Source organism: Pimephales promelas, chromosome 7, assembly GCF_988280905.1.
Source record: "Pimephales promelas chromosome 7, fPimPro1.hap1.1, whole genome shotgun sequence".
In the NCBI taxonomy this organism is placed as follows: domain Eukaryota; kingdom Metazoa; phylum Chordata; class Actinopteri; order Cypriniformes; family Leuciscidae; genus Pimephales; species Pimephales promelas.
The window spans coordinates 15750541-15769724 of NC_142775.1; the positions used below are offsets into that span (position 1 = coordinate 15750541).

Below are 19184 nucleotides of genomic sequence, written 5' to 3' on the forward strand. Positions count from 1 at the left end.
TACCATATTTCCTAGAATTAATAATCAATTATGCTTTCTGTTCATTGGAAGAACTGATTAAATCATTGTACTATTTATTCTGCTACAGTCAATTCTTCCACCACGTTAAACGGCTGGTTATCAAGAGCAATAAATTCAATGAAATTGTTTTATTTTTTTTTTTACCTTTGGGTGGTTGCTGCTGTATTTTCTAGCTTTGTCAAAGGACTGAAGTAGAGGCTGCGTTTTTCCATTCTTACTTTTCAAAAAGTCTTGGTGCTGCTCAGGATGATGGCTCTTAAGATGCGTAATCATGTTTGTAGTGTTGAACAAGTGTTGTTTTGCGTCTCCTCGTCCTCGCATTACTTGTGCTTTATAAGTACTGCAAACAGCAAGTTTGTTATCTGTTTCACAGATCTCAAAAATACTTCCACACAGCCGACATGTTGCTGGGGCTCCACTTTCACAGTCGTCACGTGTGCATAGTAAAGCCGCCACCTTGTCGGCAAGACTCATCGGCAGAAATATTAATATCGGCCGATGCCAATGATGATAATTTTAAGCTTTTATCGGCCGATACCTATGTCATGCCGATATCATCGTGCATCCCTAATTAACATAAATGCAACTTGAAATTAACAGTGATAGGCCTATGATGCAGTTTGGCAAGAAAGTCCCATGAATACATCTAAGAGGAATGCTCTAATAAGTATGTCAGGGTTTTCCAGAGACTGACTGTTTTTTTCATTGCTCTTTTGCTAAAGTATCATCTTTTTCCATTTCTTTTTTCAAACCTCACATTCAACTGAAAGATCTGATGGAGAGAGAGAGTGTATGTGTGTGTGTGTGTGTGTGTGTGTGTGTGTGTGTGTGTGTGTGTGTATATATATATATATATATATATATAGTGCATTGTTTGTTTACCCATTCTTCACCAGGGCATTGCCATTGAATCAGAGCTTATAACCTGCCTGTACTAGGTCATGTTATTTATTTGTTCCCTCGCTGTACATTTCTTTTTGCAGTCTCTGTTGTAGATGATAGCTTATCTCTGCTGTCTGTTCCCAGCTGGCACTGGTCTCGAGGGTATGAGAGCGTACGGGGAAAATATGCAAGGAAGTAAGTGTATGATGTGGAAGGGAGAGAGGGGGATGTTTGGAGCCCTATCAGATCTTGGCCCAGTTTTCCCCACTGTTTTTCCCATCAATCCAGGCAGGAAGTTCCATACAAGCCTAGCTTGGTGAAGAAAGTTTCCTGTAGGTCTGATATTTCCTCTCACACAGCATGTCAGAGGATCTATATAGTAGAGCCCGATCAATAAAGGATTTTGAAGGCCGATACCGATACAAATATTTTTGGGTTTTAAAATCCGATATTCCGATATATATATATATATATATATATATATATATATATATTTTTTTTTTTTTTTCTTCAGAATTCAGAACAAATTCAGAACAGATTTCCCATAGTTATTTATTGTTGTTCCCGTAGTTATTTATGAGTTTTAACTAAAATAATATGATCAAGCATTTTAAAAAGAAACTTGTTTCTTTTATTGTCACAACAGAACAGAGGAACATAAAAATATATTAAAGTTCTGATAAATAAAATTAGGGCTGTCGCGGTTATGGAATTTCCCTTGCGGTAATGTTGAGTGGCTCAATAGCGCGATATGCGGTATTACCGCCATTTATTTATTTATTTATTTAATTTTTATGTTTTTGTTGCTATATAAATAATGTTTACGATGTGGACAAAAACGAGGACATTTTCAGTAACCGAAACTAAACAGCGTCTACAGTATATGCGCATTGAAAGACTTTCACTCAGCTCGCATATTGTTATGACAACGGACTTTGAGCGAGTCATTGAACCGTTCATTCAACGAACACGTTTAAAAAAGCTGATTCAACAAGATGTTATTTATTTTTAACTTTGAGATTCAACTTTTCAAGGCTCAGCTGAGCAGCAATGCCTCGCATAGGCAATGCTGAAGCTGATGCTTCACTTATTAGAGACCCATTGATTCAATGCGTGACTCACTGATTTTATTTCGGCTTCCTTATGTTGTGGGATGCTGACCAGAGCTGCTGCTGACGCGCATTTATGGGAAAATACCCGTGAAGAGAACATTGAGAACAACAGAACAAGAGAACAACATTAAAATGATGATGCGATAAATTTTTCGCTTCCCTTTGACACGACAAGCTTTTCACGACTTCAAAGACAGACGCAGGTAATTGCACGCGCAGCGCATGACGCGCTCTGCCGATCTCTCTCATTCACTGTCTGTGTGAAGCCTGTAGGCTACACATCACCATGATAAAGAGTCTTGTTATCGTTATGAACTTGTTTAACATTCAATACACATGCATTAAGTTCAAAATAAGAAGGGTATAGCCTTATAAAAAAAAACGTGAATATCGCGGTTGCTGCGGTTACGTGCTATCCTCTGCGGTTGACTTGTCAGAAGCGCGGTATATTGCGGTTACCGCGACAGCCCTAAATAAAATAATTGTTAGTCCCTACATTGCCTTATAAGCTAGTAGCTACCTTATAATTACAATGTCAGCTTGCTTATCCCTTTACCTGCACTTTTTAAATTCTTTCCATCAAGCTACATCAAACCATTTTCAATCATCAGTTGCTGCCTACCTTCTAAAACCTACTATTTAGCGATTCTAAATCCATTACAGAATGACAGTCTGCAGCGGACACTTGAAGAAAAGCTACTAAAAGAAAAGCTAACTTTTATGCACAAGATATGTTTTTCTCTATGCTTTTTCTCTGTCTAAAAAATGTTCACTCCTCGCAAGTCTGACTTACATTTTACAATGCAGGAACGGTAACTAGAGATATGCTAGTTATAGTAATCATTACTTTATTTAGGCAGAAAAAGTTCATTGTGGTTTCCAGGCTCATTAATGTTAACGTTAGCGGTCTTCCACTGATGATGGTGGTATTAGCTTGCTTTGTGGTTAGCTAGTCTATGATGAGCCATAATTTAGCAATAGATAACATCATACTGCAAATTGTAAAACATACATTTTCAATATAACAGGCCAAGGAGAGGTGATTGTAGCGTGTTTCATCCGTTTTTATTTTATTTTTGAAATATTCATTTATCGGCCATTATAACTGCCGATACCGATATTATGGAAAATGCCTAATATCGGCCGGCCGATATATCGGTCTGGCTCTACTATATAGTTATTATTTTGTAAAATCAATTCCAGAAAGACATCTTCAAGCTAAACTTCTTTAGCTGTTGAAATATTTATTCTCTGTAATCGAGATACCTTGCATTTAATACCCCAAGTTTATGAGCAGAGTTTAATGTCAGCTTTGAGCATGATCATTTCATAAGTATACAATCTGTATTAATTGAGGCTGCCAACCATTCAAAAAAATAATAATATTAAAATGTACTGTGTTAAACATTTTACTCTACCGTTTATCATTTTGTGCTCTGTTAGTATTTTGAATAAGAAATGAATGCTTTTATTAAGCCAGACCAAGGATGCATGCAATTTTTCATGCAGTAAAGACTTTTACATTGTAACAAAAATATTTATTTCAGATAAAATAAATACTGTGCGTGTGGATTTTCTGTTCATCAAAGAATCCTAAAAAAAGCATCATGGTTTCCACAAAAAATATTAAGCAGAAAAACTTTTTCTTTAACCTTGATGATAATAAAAACAAATGTTTCTTGAGCACCAAATCAGCACATTAGAATGATTTCTGAAGGGTCCTGTGACATTGAAGACACTTAAGCAGTAATGTTCATTAATTGCATACAGTAATTTTGACAAATTTAGTATTATACACCGAGTCAGGGTCAACCTCAAAGTTTTTGAAAGTAGACGTTCAAACTCTCAAAAGCTTAATATTGTCTTGATTTGCAACATCAATCTAAGGTACATTTTTGTATTTGGCAAATGTTTTCATAAAAAAGCTGTGTGCTGATTTTTTAGGAACACCGTTAAAATGCCAATCACAATTAAGTGGAACTATCACTTCCTTTTAAAAAAGACTGTACAATCGGGGGAACTACACAAACTAATTTCTGTATCCCAATACCGCAATGTTATCAGTCAAGTGTGAACTACTATTGCACTAGACATTACACATTACATTTTTTGTGTTACTTATCATACCAGGGTTTTTAATATACATTTAAAATAAGGGTAATAATTTAGCTTGTATATATTCTGTAGTTTGTTACAGTTACCCTTCGATTGCTTTATCAGTGAATGAAGTGTGCCATATGAACTACTGTTGGCCCTGACCCATTCACCGTCACCTGCTCTGCTTTGCTCTGGCCTCTTCTTTATCCTTGCCTGAGCTCCTGACGTGTCCCATGATTTCCCCCAGCAGCCCAGCAATCAGAGAGGGTGAAGCTGAATAGGTCAGCTTGCCACTCCACTCAAGCAGAGGGCATACCTCTCCTGTGCATGAAATCAGTGACCTTCTAAACTGGCATCCATTTAAATGAGAGAATCTGTGCTGCGTGGGAATAGAACCATCATTGATCTCCGAGCTTCTCCCTTAGCTGTAGAGAGGCTCACTGGGCGACACAGCTGAAGAACGCTCATCGCTTTTAGTGGCACGGCAGCTCCACAGGCCGTACTCACAGGGGTTTGGTGATGAACGAGTGTAGCAGACTGGACAGTACTCAGGGAATCCTAATGAACTCCTCTAGCTGGGGGAGGAGGAGCAGGGCCATCATTAATGTTTCAGAAGCTAAAGAGGCATGCATATTTAGGTCATATCCATATCTGCCATCATTTTAGTTTGCCCAGCCCCTGTTTAACCCTGTTTTACTGGCATTTTCTGTAAAGCCAATGACTTTGGCATTGTGCATATATTTGGATTTTACCAGTACCATCTTTTTAACACTTTTTAGCTATGTTTCTAAGTGTTTCTAGAAAGTGCTTCTATCTACAGTCAAATAAAGCCACTGACCAGTGTTGGGAAAGTTCACTTTCTACATGAACTTGTTCAAAGTTCAGTTCACACATTTTAAAATGAGCTAGTTCAGTTCATAATTCATACTTCAAACTAGTTCATGTTCTTTTTTTCCCATGTGTTGCGAGTTTCTTTTTTTTTTATTATTGCCACATCCCATATACAACCACAGACAATAATTATTTTATCGAAGGCAAAGTTTGTACAGAAATGTAAGATTTTTCCCTTCCTCATCATAAAACCAGTTTAAATGATTGTACGACGCCTCCTCGCTCGCTGCTTTGTCAACGGCGGCCGCGGTGCGACACTGGTGACTGGTGTTGCCAGATTGGGTGTTTTTTTTGCTACATATTTAGGCCTGTTTGCATGTGTTTTAGCATCGTCTGGAAGGCTCTATAGAAATCTGGCACCCTATTGTACGAAGTTAAACTGAGAGAGCATGTGTTTACAAACACCAGAATGAACGAGTTCACAGTAACGTTCATCAGGCGGTAATACAGTACATTCACGTTCGCCCAAAATATGAACGCGTTCATGAACTATTTAGTTCATTGAACGTGTTCAGGCACAACGCCGCCACTGACCATTGTTTTTGTTGCATTACTGACAAACATTTTACATTAGCAGTATATGTAATATGCATGATCTTATTGGTCAAATAAATGCATCAGTGGTGTCTTACTGACTTACTTCTGACTCTATTTTGAATGGTAGTGTACAATATATTATACAATTTTATTATTTAAGCTATTTTTGGGATATTGCCCATCCCCAACATAACTAAATGGGACAACAAGCATCTTAAATGGACAGCTTTAAATAAGCCTTCGTTAGTAGATTCCTGCGTCTTCCTGCCCGGTGCCCTAGTTTCCTATTGAAGTGGGGGTTTTTTGTTTTGTTTTTTTTGAGACCACCAGGAACAATAGCTGGAAGCAGTGGGTCATGTTCCCCTTTCCTCTGCCCATGAAGACTAGTATGAAACATTCTGTGGTCTTCTTATTATTCTGAATGGTCTTCTGAATCATAACAAGATGCCAAAATTGTCTGTTTACATTTCAGACCTAATTAAGCTTAATTAAGTATCATGCTCATTAATCAGCTTTGGTTCTCCAAAGAAAATCCACCACATAAAAATAGTGCGCAAATTACACAACTCAATTTAATAAGTATCACTTATAGACTTTTCGAAAAAGACCCGCCCCCTTTAGTTACTGTTGCTAATTATGTCCGACAAGCTATGCCACTCTCACACGCCGCCACACATCATGTTCTCACGCGGTGAAAAATACATCGCGGAGCAAAAAGGACACTGACAGACAGGATAGAGCAGGTTACTTGTAATATGAAACGGTCTCAACTTTCAAATTTGGTCATTTTAAAAAAAATGAATTTAAACAATAAATGCTGTTTTGTGGCTCTTTAGGGTGTTGTGACAGGTCGCTCATAAACCAATCGTCTCTAACGTCTAGTTAATTTATAGTATTAAGTAAACATGAATGAACATCATACGGATTGTTGTTTCATCCGCACGATTCCGCAGAAAGACGTCAGTACACGTAGGTGCCATTTATACAAGAATCACTCTGTTGATGTGTTTTTACTTCTTTTTATGGTGTGTACTTTTCAAGTAATGCATCATAAGTGGTTTATTGTGCTCATCTTGTGGATGGGAAAAGTACCAGTGCTGCTCATAAAAATAAACCCAGGGCTTTCCTTCCACAATATTTTAATTTCATAAATGGGTGTTTTCCCTGGTGTTGCGTTGGCAAGTGAGAGTGCATTATCATGTTGTAATAACAAACAGGTTTGAAAATATGGCAGCGCCTGTGACTGCTCGAGACACGCTCAGATGTCAGATCACTTCTCTGACTGGCTCTTACTTGACAAGCATTGGTGATGCAACAAGCACTGATTTAGCCGCAATCCAGGGGTTTTGTTGCAGACCTTAGAAATTTGTCTGTGATGGCAATGTCCAACCAAAACTCATGTAGTGTGAGCTTCCCTTAAGACAACCTGTTTAGTTGATACTGGAACAACATTCCTGTCTGAAAACATAACCCTACCCATAACGTATCCCTAAAATCAGAGGGAACATATTGGTGAATGACACGGATGTAGAAGCATGTACGCCTAAACTTCACATCAATTGTAAACTTGTCCTTCGAATCTGAGTTGGTGTTTTGTAAATTTGATATGTGAGTGACAAGAGGAAGCCTCCAAAAATAAATGAACCCATTTTTAAAATCCAACAAATGTTTAAAATGTTTAAAATTACAAATGAAAGTTTAAATGCACACCTGTTCTTGTGTTGATGGTTCAGCTTCTCCATAATAGTTTTGTTTTTCCACAGGTGGTGCCAGTTTGTCTGTGGGCGTCTTGTGGTGTACCTGAGGGAGACAATTAGAAATGGCAGCCAATAAGAGTAGGGGTCAGAGCTCCCTCGCCCTGCACAAGGTCATTATGGTGGGCAGTGGAGGCGTAGGAAAGTCCGCCCTCACACTTCAGTTTATGTATGATGAGGTAAGTCAATGGACCATGTTTTATACAACATCTGGTAGATGCAGGAGACTCTACTTACTCCAAAAGTGTACAAACAAATGTGTTGCTACTAGAGATGTCAATTTTCACAAATTCGATTAATCAATTAATTGTTAGCATTAATGGCAAACAGCATTACAGGGTCTGCAAATGCTGCTTAAAAAGCTATGTTCCTCACCAAATTAATAAGAATGGTTTTTAATCTAAATAAAGGGTTAGTAGCATAGGCGTCATTTACGGGGGGGACAGGTGGGACATGTCCCCACCACTTTTTGCCAGGGTCGATTTTGTCCCCACCACTTTTGAAACATCTCGCGGCACAGATGTACCAATACAAATAAAACATATCCAGTTAACAGCATTCGTTTCATTTGTTTGTTAAATAACAGGCGATCTAGCACTGAAATGTGTTGTCTTCTCTCGGAAACACGCTTCAATCCGTTGCGGAGATTCGTTCCGGTGAAATCACAAATCAAAATGCACACAAACGTGTCCCTGTTTCTCATGGGTTCTAATCCGCTCTCGTATATTTTTTTTTTCCCTCATCAAAACATATACAACCACTAATAAACATTATTGGTTTTGATGTGGGAAAAAAAAAAAAAACGATATGAGTGCGGATTAGAACCTCGAACCTCCCGAGTCCCGACACGCTAGGCAAAAATTCTACCTCTGGACCATCACTGTCTTTGGTACATGCAATTAAAGGCGTATAAACTCTATATACTCAGTATACTCGGACATTGTGCTCATTTTTGTACATCAGGAAGCTACAGGACATCGTCTTTCAAAACATGAGCCTGATCTCATGAAAGTTCGTATCTATATCACGAATGTCTTTTCTCGTGCCATTTATACGCCAAAAACAGTTTTTGCGTGTATATGGTACGTGTTTTTCGCGTGCATATGATACGCACTTTTTGGCGTATAATGCGCACAAATTCCCCACCCCCCTCCCCCTTAATCCTACCCGAGGGTTTTTTAGAGCGCAGCATATGCACGCAAAACCTATTTTTGGTGTATAAATGCCACAAGAAATGACATTCGTGGTATACGCATTTTCATGAGACTGTGTTGGACCTACTCGAAAGACAAAAAAAGTACCCAGCACTTTTGAAAATGCCCTTCCGAATGCGTCTCTGTCCCCAGCACATTTCAAACCAAACTGACGCCCATGGTTAGTAGGATTGGTAAATATTTTGATGTGATTGCTAAATTTAATATCATACATAAATATAATGACAAATACAAAGTGTCCCCAACGCCGCCTGAGATGTGTGCTTGTCAGAATGTGTGACTGATGTGGACGTGCTGGAACAACGCACTGAAAACGGCAACTAAACCCAATGAATTCACAACCATTTAATAAAATTGTGTTCTCATGTTATGTAATATGACAGTCCCAAATAAACCATCGTTATTATTAGTCGTGCATTCTTCTTGAGCGGCGTGCGCTGAATGAATAACCGTTGAGCACTTTGTTAGCTTATATTTAACTCAAAGAAATGCATCCTATTGGATATTAATCAGATATATACAAAATAAACATAATATTACACAATCATATATACACAAAATGAAATGAATGCACAAGTGAACTTAAACTAAGTTACGTGCCATTCAGAATGACTCGTATGTGGTGGACACGCTCTTCCTGGAACAACGCGACATGGCATCTAAACCCAAATAATTCACAATGTTTTATTACAATATTGTAATAAAACAACATAACAGTCTCAATAGTCATTAGTCGTGCATTGTCGTTTGAGCTGAGCGCGCAAAAGATCACGTCAATTTCACGTCGCATCCAATATGAAATAAACCAGATATATATATAGGCGCAGTGTTGAGTGTGACTAATTACTAAGTAATTAGTTACTGTAATTTAATTACTTTTCCCTTGAAAATGTAAAGTAAGGGATTACTCTTCATTTATCTGTAATTTAATTACAGTTACTGTTACTTCTGATGTAATTGAGGTAAATACTGTGTATAGATCAATCCGATCTCACAGCGATTCGTATGCATTTTATGAGGTATCTAAATTGTACGACCAACACTCGTACAAAATCATATGAATTATTGTAAAATATGTATGAAAAAAGTGTGAAATGTCATGAGATCAGACAAAACAATAGTGGGTTTAACATCAGAATGTATTGTCTCATGTTAAAAAGTATGTTTTTATAATGTAACCTTCTCCACCTTTTAAGTTTAAGGATAATTCATGCAATTTTATTGTATTTATTTGAAAGAATTAAAACAGATTCATGTCCTTGTATTATTCAGGGATTTTGAAAGTAATTAGTAATTAAATACTTTTTATAGAGAGTAATTAGTACAGTAATCTAATTTGAAGAGGTAATTAGTAACTAGTAATTAATTACTTTTTTAGAGTAACTTACCCAACACTGTATAGGCGTACACAAAATAAAGTATTATAACTTACATTTGTACAAAACAAAAGGCTTCGAATGCACGCGCAAACTTATGGCTCGTTTCCACTGAGTGGTACGGTACGGTACAGTTCAGTTCGGTACGCAATTATTTGCGTTTCCACTGTCAAAACTTGTGAATGGTACCAAAAAGCCGAACCGTACCGTACCACTTTTTGGGTACCCTTCCGTTGGGGTACCTAGCACAGTGAAAGGGTACTAAAAGGTGGAGCTAGACTCACTGCAGAACGGTGATTGGTGGACAGAGTATCGTCACTCGCGCGTGCTACAAGGGCATTAGAAGTATATGCAGTTGAAATATAATTCTACTGTTATTGTGTCACGAAATGTAGTTTTAAGAGTTTTTCAGGCGAGAAAGTAGTTTTTTAAAGCTCAAATCTGTGGTTTATTTATAGATTTATGATAATTTGACTGAGATCCATTCTAAACGATCACCGGACGCTCGCGCTCGTGACCCCCGCCTGGAACAGCCTTTCCTCGGCTAGTCGTTCTGATGTTTGCCGCTAAATTGGATTTCTTTGTAGTGGTTAAACATGAGATATAGTTCGTCTTGTATAAACCTAACAGGTGATCTTTGGTCTCGTGAATCTATAATTCGTTCCCTGGCCAATAGTTTTGGCAGAAGGCTACGTGAAGTTTCATATCTTTGAGCGCTGAGTATATTTGACTGACTGAATTGTTTCTTGATGTTATATTTAAGCTTTACTGTATATCTTTTTGTACTTTTTACTTATACTTTTATAATGGCTATTATTGATAAAACTGAAATTCAACAAAAAAGAGATAGTTTTGTCATTTTTTTATTTTACTACAAGATCATGTATGTTTATTGCAACATTTGTACCAATGCGATATGCAATACATTACATTACATATTGCCTGGAATATGTTTTTAATATAAATATAAATAAATATAAATATGTTTTAAATTTAAACGAAAAGAGGCAGGGTTGTTTTATATTTAATTTTATTATAAATATATAATGTTATAGGCTACATGCAGAACATAATCAATAGGCTATGCGTTGCCTGAACCACATTTGTTTGCTTTAGAATGTTTAAAATGTATTAAAATGAAATCAAAAAGAAGCAGAGTGGTGTTTTATAACATATTTCGTTTTATTGTAGCCTAAAATGAACATACAGAGATAACCGGAGTCGCAGAGCCAGAGCGAGCTGAGTGCCGCGTTCAAGAACGCGCTCTTCCATTAACAGAATTACTGGACTCGCGTCCTCGGGATCATTCTCCTGAGTCGGACTTTGCGTTGGCTTCTTGGAAACGCCTAATGCCAGCGCTTGTTTCTAGTGACAAACATGCCGAGAAGCAAGAACAAGATCTGCTGTCTGTCATCCATTTGTTGTTTACTATGTCGCTTTCTTCGCGCGAAAATGACGTCGATCGCTTCTTTCCAGCATACCACGCCTATCAAGTAAGGGTACTGTTGGCAGTGGAAACGCAAGCCTGATCATGGTGTACCCGACCCGACCCGTACTGTACTGTACCGAACCGTACCGTACCCCTCAGTGGAAACAAGCCATTATAGTCATGATAAAGGTGTAAAATAGTCCCAAACAACTCCGGTGTGTGCCAGTGGGACTCAACACTTCACCACACCGGCGCGCTCGCTTGCATGTTTCGTGGTTGAGCAGCACGCATGATCCTGCTTAAGTTTTATCGATTAAATGTGTTAACGACAATTAATCGATCGCCGATTAATCATTGACATGCCTAGTTGCTAGCCTTCAATATACTCTTGTTCTCTGCATTGCCATGGTTTATTTACTTTATCAGTAATATTGGACATTTTTCTCCTTTAGTTTGTTGAAGATTATGAGCCCACAAAGGCTGACAGCTACAGGAAGAAAGTGGTGTTGGATGGAGAAGAGGTGCAGATTGACATTTTGGACACAGCTGGGCAGGAAGACTACGCGGCCATCCGGGACAATTATTTCCGTAGCGGGGAGGGTTTCCTGTTGGTGTTCTCCATAACCGAGCACGAGTCTTTCACAGCCACAGTAGAGTTCAGGTCTGTGGTATTGCACGCTTCTTGCTACTTGAATTGTAAGCTAGTATAATCAGAAAATTGGATCTCCCATTGTGGCCTTGTATAGTCAGAAAAGTGGAGCACTCAACATTAAATGTATCAGTGTGTGTTTGCAGGGAGCAGATCCTGCGGGTTAAAGCTGAGGAGGAGAAGATTCCACTGGTTTTGATTGGAAATAAGTCGGACCTTGAGGATCGGAGGAAGGTTTCAGTGGCGGAGGCCAGAGGAAAAGCAGAAGAGTGGGGTGTGCAGTATGTTGAGACTTCTGCCAAGACAAGAGCCAATGTGGACAAGGTCATTTTTCTGCTTGTTTTTTTTCCAAATTTAGATGATTCATTTAGAACTGATAACCATACTCTTGCTTTTGGTTATATGCATCCAGTCTGTATTCCGGAATGATAGATGCCTCGAATGCAGAAATATGATGGCGGCTACAGTTTACTAAATGTCAGTCCTTCCAGAAAAACGCGGAGTTTTTTTGGGGGATTGTTGCGGGCAATTCTTGATTATGTGGCCCGTTTTCTTTAAAAATGCGATGGAATATGCGGGATATTTATGCAATTTTATGCGATAAAATTGTGGGAACTTGCAAAAACTGTGGTTTGATGAAAAAGAGAAAAAAAGTGATTCCCCAACACCCTGTTCTCACTAGGCAACTACCTTAATGTAAAGAGTCATTTCTTATTACTTCCTTTGATGAGCAAGCATACTACATCATAGAAAGTGCTGGGAATATTTAATTTCTTATCTCATTTAATTTCAGACTGTAACGAGTGTAAATAAGGTGTGGCCCCTTTAAGAGCTGCGCGCTCCCTGTTGCACTCTCTGCAGTGTTAAGGCCCGTACACACCGGGACGAATATCAGCGCGCGTTATTCGTCAGCGTTTTTCAACACGTTTTTTGTGTTCACACCCAAGCGTTTTTCGCTGACGATGAGCCGAGTGAACATGCAAATTCATTCCCTGACTTTAGATGGCGCTTAATGTAAAACAGAAATAATAATAGAATACTATACTAGGGTGATCATATTCATGTCTCAATGTTTTATTATGACCGATAAAAAAAACGAATGAAACGAATGAGATGCTCCGAGACCAGCAGCTCATCATCTTGCCCATAGGTATCTTATCTCTTCTTCGCCGTATGTGTGCTCGGCAAGTGTTTGAGCGCCCCCAAGTTGTGTTTTACTGTAACTTCAGAAGTACCAGACACGTGAGCAAACCCGCCAATCTCGTTGGACGGATTGTTTTTGACGCAGCGCGTCAAACCAAAAAAACGACCCTGAGGCGTTTTTTTAAAAATGACGCTTTTACGCGTGGCGTTTTTCGCGTCGGTGTGAACACTCACATTGGCGCCCATTGTTTAGTCACGAGGCGTTAAACGTCGACAAATATCGCGCGCAAAATTCGTCCCGGTGTGAACAGGCCTTTATATTATAATGTGCGCCTCGAACACCCCATGTGTGCGGGTAATTTCTGTTTGCTACTTCTTTTATCTTATTTTGTTTTATTAACTAACGATGTGACAGTTATACGAGTTCGATTTGTGAGATGTCAATCGCCTCCGTGAGTCTGTCCGGCCTCTGCAATGACTTCAGCTGTGAGCTATCTCGTCGCGTAATTGCGTCACTTCATAACGTTCCCATGGAAACGGGGAAATCGCTGCTCTTGTGTGAAGCAAACGCAACATTTTCAACTTTCTGCTAAGAGATATATATGACGTTTTTGCAACGAAAATGCGAGGATTATGAAATCATGCAAACCCCACATATTTTGCGCGGAAATTAGCGGATTAATATGCGGATGAATAATATCCCCGCATGAATATGCGGACTTTGGCTGATTATGCATTGAATTCAGCGATCGCATAATCATGTTGTTCTGGAGGGACTGAAATGTAGCAGAATCCAATTTTGGATTATTTTCTGTGTAATGCAGTCACTGATGGAAGTGTACCATCAATTATAATTGCAGTGCCACAATTGAAACATGTCCTTGTTGTTCAGCAAGCAAAACGTACATCAAGTCTTTCTCTTTCTCTTTTTCTCCTGTTTTCGGTCGAAGCCCACAGTAGTCGATTGTCGAGTTGATCTCAAACCCAACACTGTGTGGTGTTCTGAGAATATCAGCCTAAATGGATAGTTCATCCGAATCATATGTTGAACACACAGAGGAGGTTTGGGATGATATTCAGTAATGATCGCACGCGTGAACTCGACAATCGACTACTGTGGGCTTCGACCGAAAACAGGAAGCAAATAGAGGTATGTAAGCTGGCTGAATTAACATCATTTTTATTAATATCTTTCACATCTACTGCAGTCAGATTGACCGTGGTCACTCTTAATAACACCACTCACATGGCTGTGCACTCGTAATGACAAATCAAGGATGTTAAGAGGCTAAAGGCAGGTTTAGAACATGCCCCATTGAAGTCAACAGGGTGCGAATTTTAAAAAGATGATAACATGGTGTAGGCAACACTGATTTTTGACATTTTTGTCTGTACTGACAGCACTCCAAATGTACAAAAAGTTCTCCTTTTAACAATTTCACAATTATACATTTTATTATACTGATAATTTTTTTTTTTTTTTTATCTAATGAGGGAGGTTTGAGCTGCAAAGGGAAACAACAACTTATTTTTTTTATGATTTAATTTTATGATATTTTTTGCACTGATAATTTTTGTTTTTATACAACCATGTCATACTGAGCAATAATGAAACTTTTGTTTTTCCAAAGGTATTTTTTGATCTAATGAGGGAAGTCCGTGCTAAAAAGATGTCAGAAAATAAGGACAAAAACGGTAAGGGAAAAAATAAGAAGAATAAGAAGAGCTTCAAAGAGCGATGCTGTTTACTTTGAACTACACATGGACTTTTCCTCACCAAATCGACTTGCAACTCTGCGGCTAAGCTCAATCAGAGTGCTTTTTCTTTATTAAAATAACTTGATGGGTAAGGTTTTGTACTTGGAGAAGTAAGCCTTTATCACAATCTTTTATTTGCTTAGTTAATTTCAAACAACTAGATTTAAGAATGGGATACGTACCTTTTAATGGACAACGATGACCACTATATGGCTACTGGTTAAAGATGACTGTGGCACTTTAGGACCTTATTAAATGTAGTTGGCCAACATGCGCCCAACACTAACTTTATAATATCTTTCCCTTCCACAGTTTTTAGTTGGTAAAGTTATCTCTTAGTTTTTTAGTGCACATCTGCACATGACCGTATTTCTTTTAGTTTTTTTTATTTTTTCAAATCTATCCATTTTTATTTCAATTCCTGCTGACACCATCATGGTATAGAGAGCAAGAAATGTTTTTGTTGATAAGGTCAGTACTGTGATTTTTAACAACCTGTTTTGAATGATGCCATTGAAAAGCACACGTGGTACTGAGGACAGAATGCGAAGCATGGATCAATAGCGCCACCCAGTGGTTTAAAAGTATGTCTTTCAGGAAGTCCTCATGCCTAACTACAAGTCACTAACCTCTGTGAACTTATCTGCCTTTATGCTTTGGTGTTTTATTGAAATATTTTTGTAATACTTGTTACATTTTCGCTCTTATTCTGCGTGAAAACGTGCCAACAAGCATCATGACTTTGCCGCATTTTCAGACTGATCATGAGACACATTTTATTTAGTGTTTGTTTAGCACTCTGAGCTTTTAACCTGCGATTTCATCAGTCATTGAAATAACGGCTCTTTTATACAAATATCACCTAACCTAAACTGCTATTTGTATTGTAGTTTTCCACTGCTTTTAGAAGAATAATGTCAAGTATGTTGCCAAATAAACATTTTTCCTCCTTTGTATCACTTGTTCTTCACTTCTAAGATTGAAAGAATTTCTATTAGTCAAATCAAGTACTTTGTTTCAAAGCAGCTTTAGAGCGATATACGGGAAAATAGTGATCAATGATGCAAATAGTTTTTTGTCTCTAAAAAGACAGTTCTAGTGTCGGTACTTCAGTTTGGTTCAAGAACTGTGCAAAGTGTATAAGTTATGGAACGAGTTCGATTCAGCTAAGCAGCTCTGGACAAAACAGTGATGTCATCGTCCCTTCTTATTCAATAGTGTCAGTGCAGTCAGATCAACAATATTGCTGAATATTAAGTGTGCCCAAATAAGCAAGTCAAAGGCGATGGTGGCAATGATACCAAATTCTTTTAGATGACATAAATAGAGGGAAAAACCTTGGAGAAACCAGGCTCAGTCGAGGAACCAGTTCTCCTCTGAGAAAACAAACCAAACCAACATGTGATTATGATTCCAGGCTGCATCACAAGTCAAATTGTAGATTGAGCATTCAGAATATTTTATCCAGCTTTTTCTGCTAAAAGATTGGATACATTAAGCTGGCATCTTGAGGGAGGAATTGAAGCTGGTTAATAACAATAGTGTTTTCTAAGGGTAATAACTAAAGACATCAGTACTACATTTATTGATTTAAATGTATAATTATTTTTAAACGTTTAATAATTATATATGTTTATAAATGTCTAAATGTGTGTGTGTGTGTGTGTATATATATATGTGTGTGTGTGTGTGTTATATATATATGTATATATGTATGTGTGTATATATATATATATATATATATATGTGTGTGTGTGTGTGTGTGTGTGTGTGTGTGTGTATATATATATATATATTATGTGTGTGTGTGTGTGTGTGTGTGTGTGTGTACGTTTCTTATTATAAACACTAAAATGTTTGTGATATTATTATCATTAATAATAATAATAATAATAATAATGTAAATTATTATTATTAATGTAAATAATAATAATTATTATTTTATTAAATAATAATGTCATAAAATTGCCCACACTCCAACATATTTACATTTAGAACAGCTAAAAGTATCTTTTTTATTTTATTTTGTTGATATCCTATATATATTTTTTTATTAAAAGTCAGACATACAAACCAACATAGTGCAGTAATTCCAGAAGTGAAATAAAAGTGTTGATGTATGAGTGTGTGTGTGTGTGTGGGTGGGTGTGAGTGCGAGTATGTGTATGTGTAAACAAAGTAAACTTTTTTTTTTTTTTTTACTAAAATTACCATTTTATTTATAAATTGATTAGGCATGATTAGTTTCTATTAGTGTTGGATCTCAAATTTATCAGCATAAATATGTTGCACAGCATATATATATATATATATATATATATATATATATATATATATATATATATATATATATATGTTGCACAGTATATATATATATATATATATATATATATGTTGCACAGTATATATATATATATATATATATATACTGTGCAACATATTGTCTATATATATATATAAAAATCATAGAGGTAGAGAATATCAATATTTCATCACAACTTTGTTTTCACCACTGTATTATGAATATGTTCTGCTCTATTGGCAGAAGAACAAACCTTCAGTTTTCCACTGGATGGCAGTCATGCTGTTTCCACAGATTCAGATTGTGCTGCTGGCTGCCATATGCAATTATTTTTGAATATATTGATCAGGATCAGTGGTTCGCATGAACAGTTTCTAATGCATGCCATTTGTTACACATACATGGCATTTGGTAGCAATAACCAATAAGTACCTTAATGGAGACTACAATTATGCAAGGTTATGCATGATTACGGTATGTTTTCTTCTGTAATTAAGAAACATTACGTTTTGAGACCAAGCAATTCTGCACTGATATCCATCCTTTGACATTATCAGTAAGGAACATGTCATTCTTTTCCGTGCATTGCATTTATTGATATATCCTCTTGAGCCTTTAGTGTTATCAGGGAAAAGCTAAATCAGAAGATTTGACATTGACAGTGTACATCAACAGATTGTCTTATGTTAAACCATTACTCAAACTATGAAATAAGGATTGCTGTCAAATATTTAATTCAAAGTGGCTTTTGTGTTTCCATATGTATGTAGAGTATTACTTTTTATTATAAGATGAAGATTATATATATATATATATATATATATATATATAATCTTATGTAATTTCTTAAAGGTAACAGTAAAGATCTGTTATTATGCTTTAGACAAGTCTCTGCTTCCTATTATTTTGGTTATGGAATTAAGTATTATGAGTTCAAAACCATATACAGAACAACAAAATATGTGAAAGTTATAAATAATAGATAATGTACTTTCTGTTTCTTAGGCTGTTTTACATTTTTAAACAATAGTTTTGTTTGGAATAGAGAAGAAGTGGATGAGTTAAGATTGCATATTGATCAAAAGGCTTGTTTCAAATGTCATTTGCATTCACTCTGTGCACAATGTGTATTCATAAACCTTGCATTGGTATGATTGATGTTGTCGTATTTTTTTTACAACTTCTTTAATCAAAAGGAGATGTCTTGCTTTTGCTTTTGTTTGTATTAAAGCAACCATTACAACAAAAGTATGTGCTGAATACGAAACTGAACTGATATTAGGCTTATTTTAAGACAATCTTGGGAAACATTTGTGGTTGTGGTTACAGAGAAATACCATCCGAATGTTTTAAGAAGTCTCCCTCTGGGCATTTTTTATAGTTCTCCGTGAGTTTATGCACTCATATCACCATTATGAATCCCGTAGCCAGTGAACTTTTAAAAATAAGATTATAGAGGGATATTTTACTCATATTTAGCACAAAAACATCCTGTTTTTTTCGAGATTGATCATGCTTTTTTTATTTAAGGTGTAGTTCACTTTAAAAAAAAAAAAAAAAAATCCACGATGTCCATGTCTTTCTTTCTTCAGTCGAAAACAAATTAAGGTTTTTGATGAAAACATTCCAGGATTTTCTCCATATAATGGACTTCAGTGGGAACCAAACGGTTCAAGGTCCAAATGAGAGTTTCAATGCAGCTTCAAAGGGCTTTAAATGAACCAGACAATGATTAAAAGTCTTATCTAGGACCCTTCAAGTCATGACTCGAAAAAAGATTCGTTCATTTTGACAGGAGAGTCACGAACGCTCATCACAGAACAGAGCAAGGCGAGCATTTGTGCCTATAAAACTTAAACTTTTTTTTTATTTTATAAATGACCAATCATTTCGCTTGATAAGACCCTTATTCATTGTCTGGTGTCGTTTAAAGCCCTTTGAACAGTTTGCACTGAAACTCTCATTTGGACCTTGAACCATTTGGTTCCCATTGAAATACATTATATGGAGAAAAATCCT

The 19184-nt window shown here is 36.9% G+C and overlaps 1 protein-coding gene across 1 annotated transcript in view; it reads left to right on the forward strand.

Annotated features, from left to right (window-relative positions):
• The window catches only part of ralba (RAS like proto-oncogene Ba), a 30988-nt gene extending 15169 nt beyond the window's left edge, over positions 1-15819 (forward strand). Inside the window, exons 2-5 of the mRNA XM_039687011.2 lie at positions 7304-7473; positions 11766-11974; positions 12109-12286; positions 14737-15819. Of these exons, the coding sequence (XP_039542945.1) occupies positions 7360-7473; positions 11766-11974; positions 12109-12286; positions 14737-14859 (624 nt within the window). The 5' untranslated portion in view covers positions 7304-7359 and the 3' untranslated portion in view covers positions 14860-15819. The remainder of the gene's footprint in view (positions 1-7303; positions 7474-11765; positions 11975-12108; positions 12287-14736) is intronic.
• The last annotated feature ends 3365 nt before the right edge of the window (positions 15820-19184 follow it).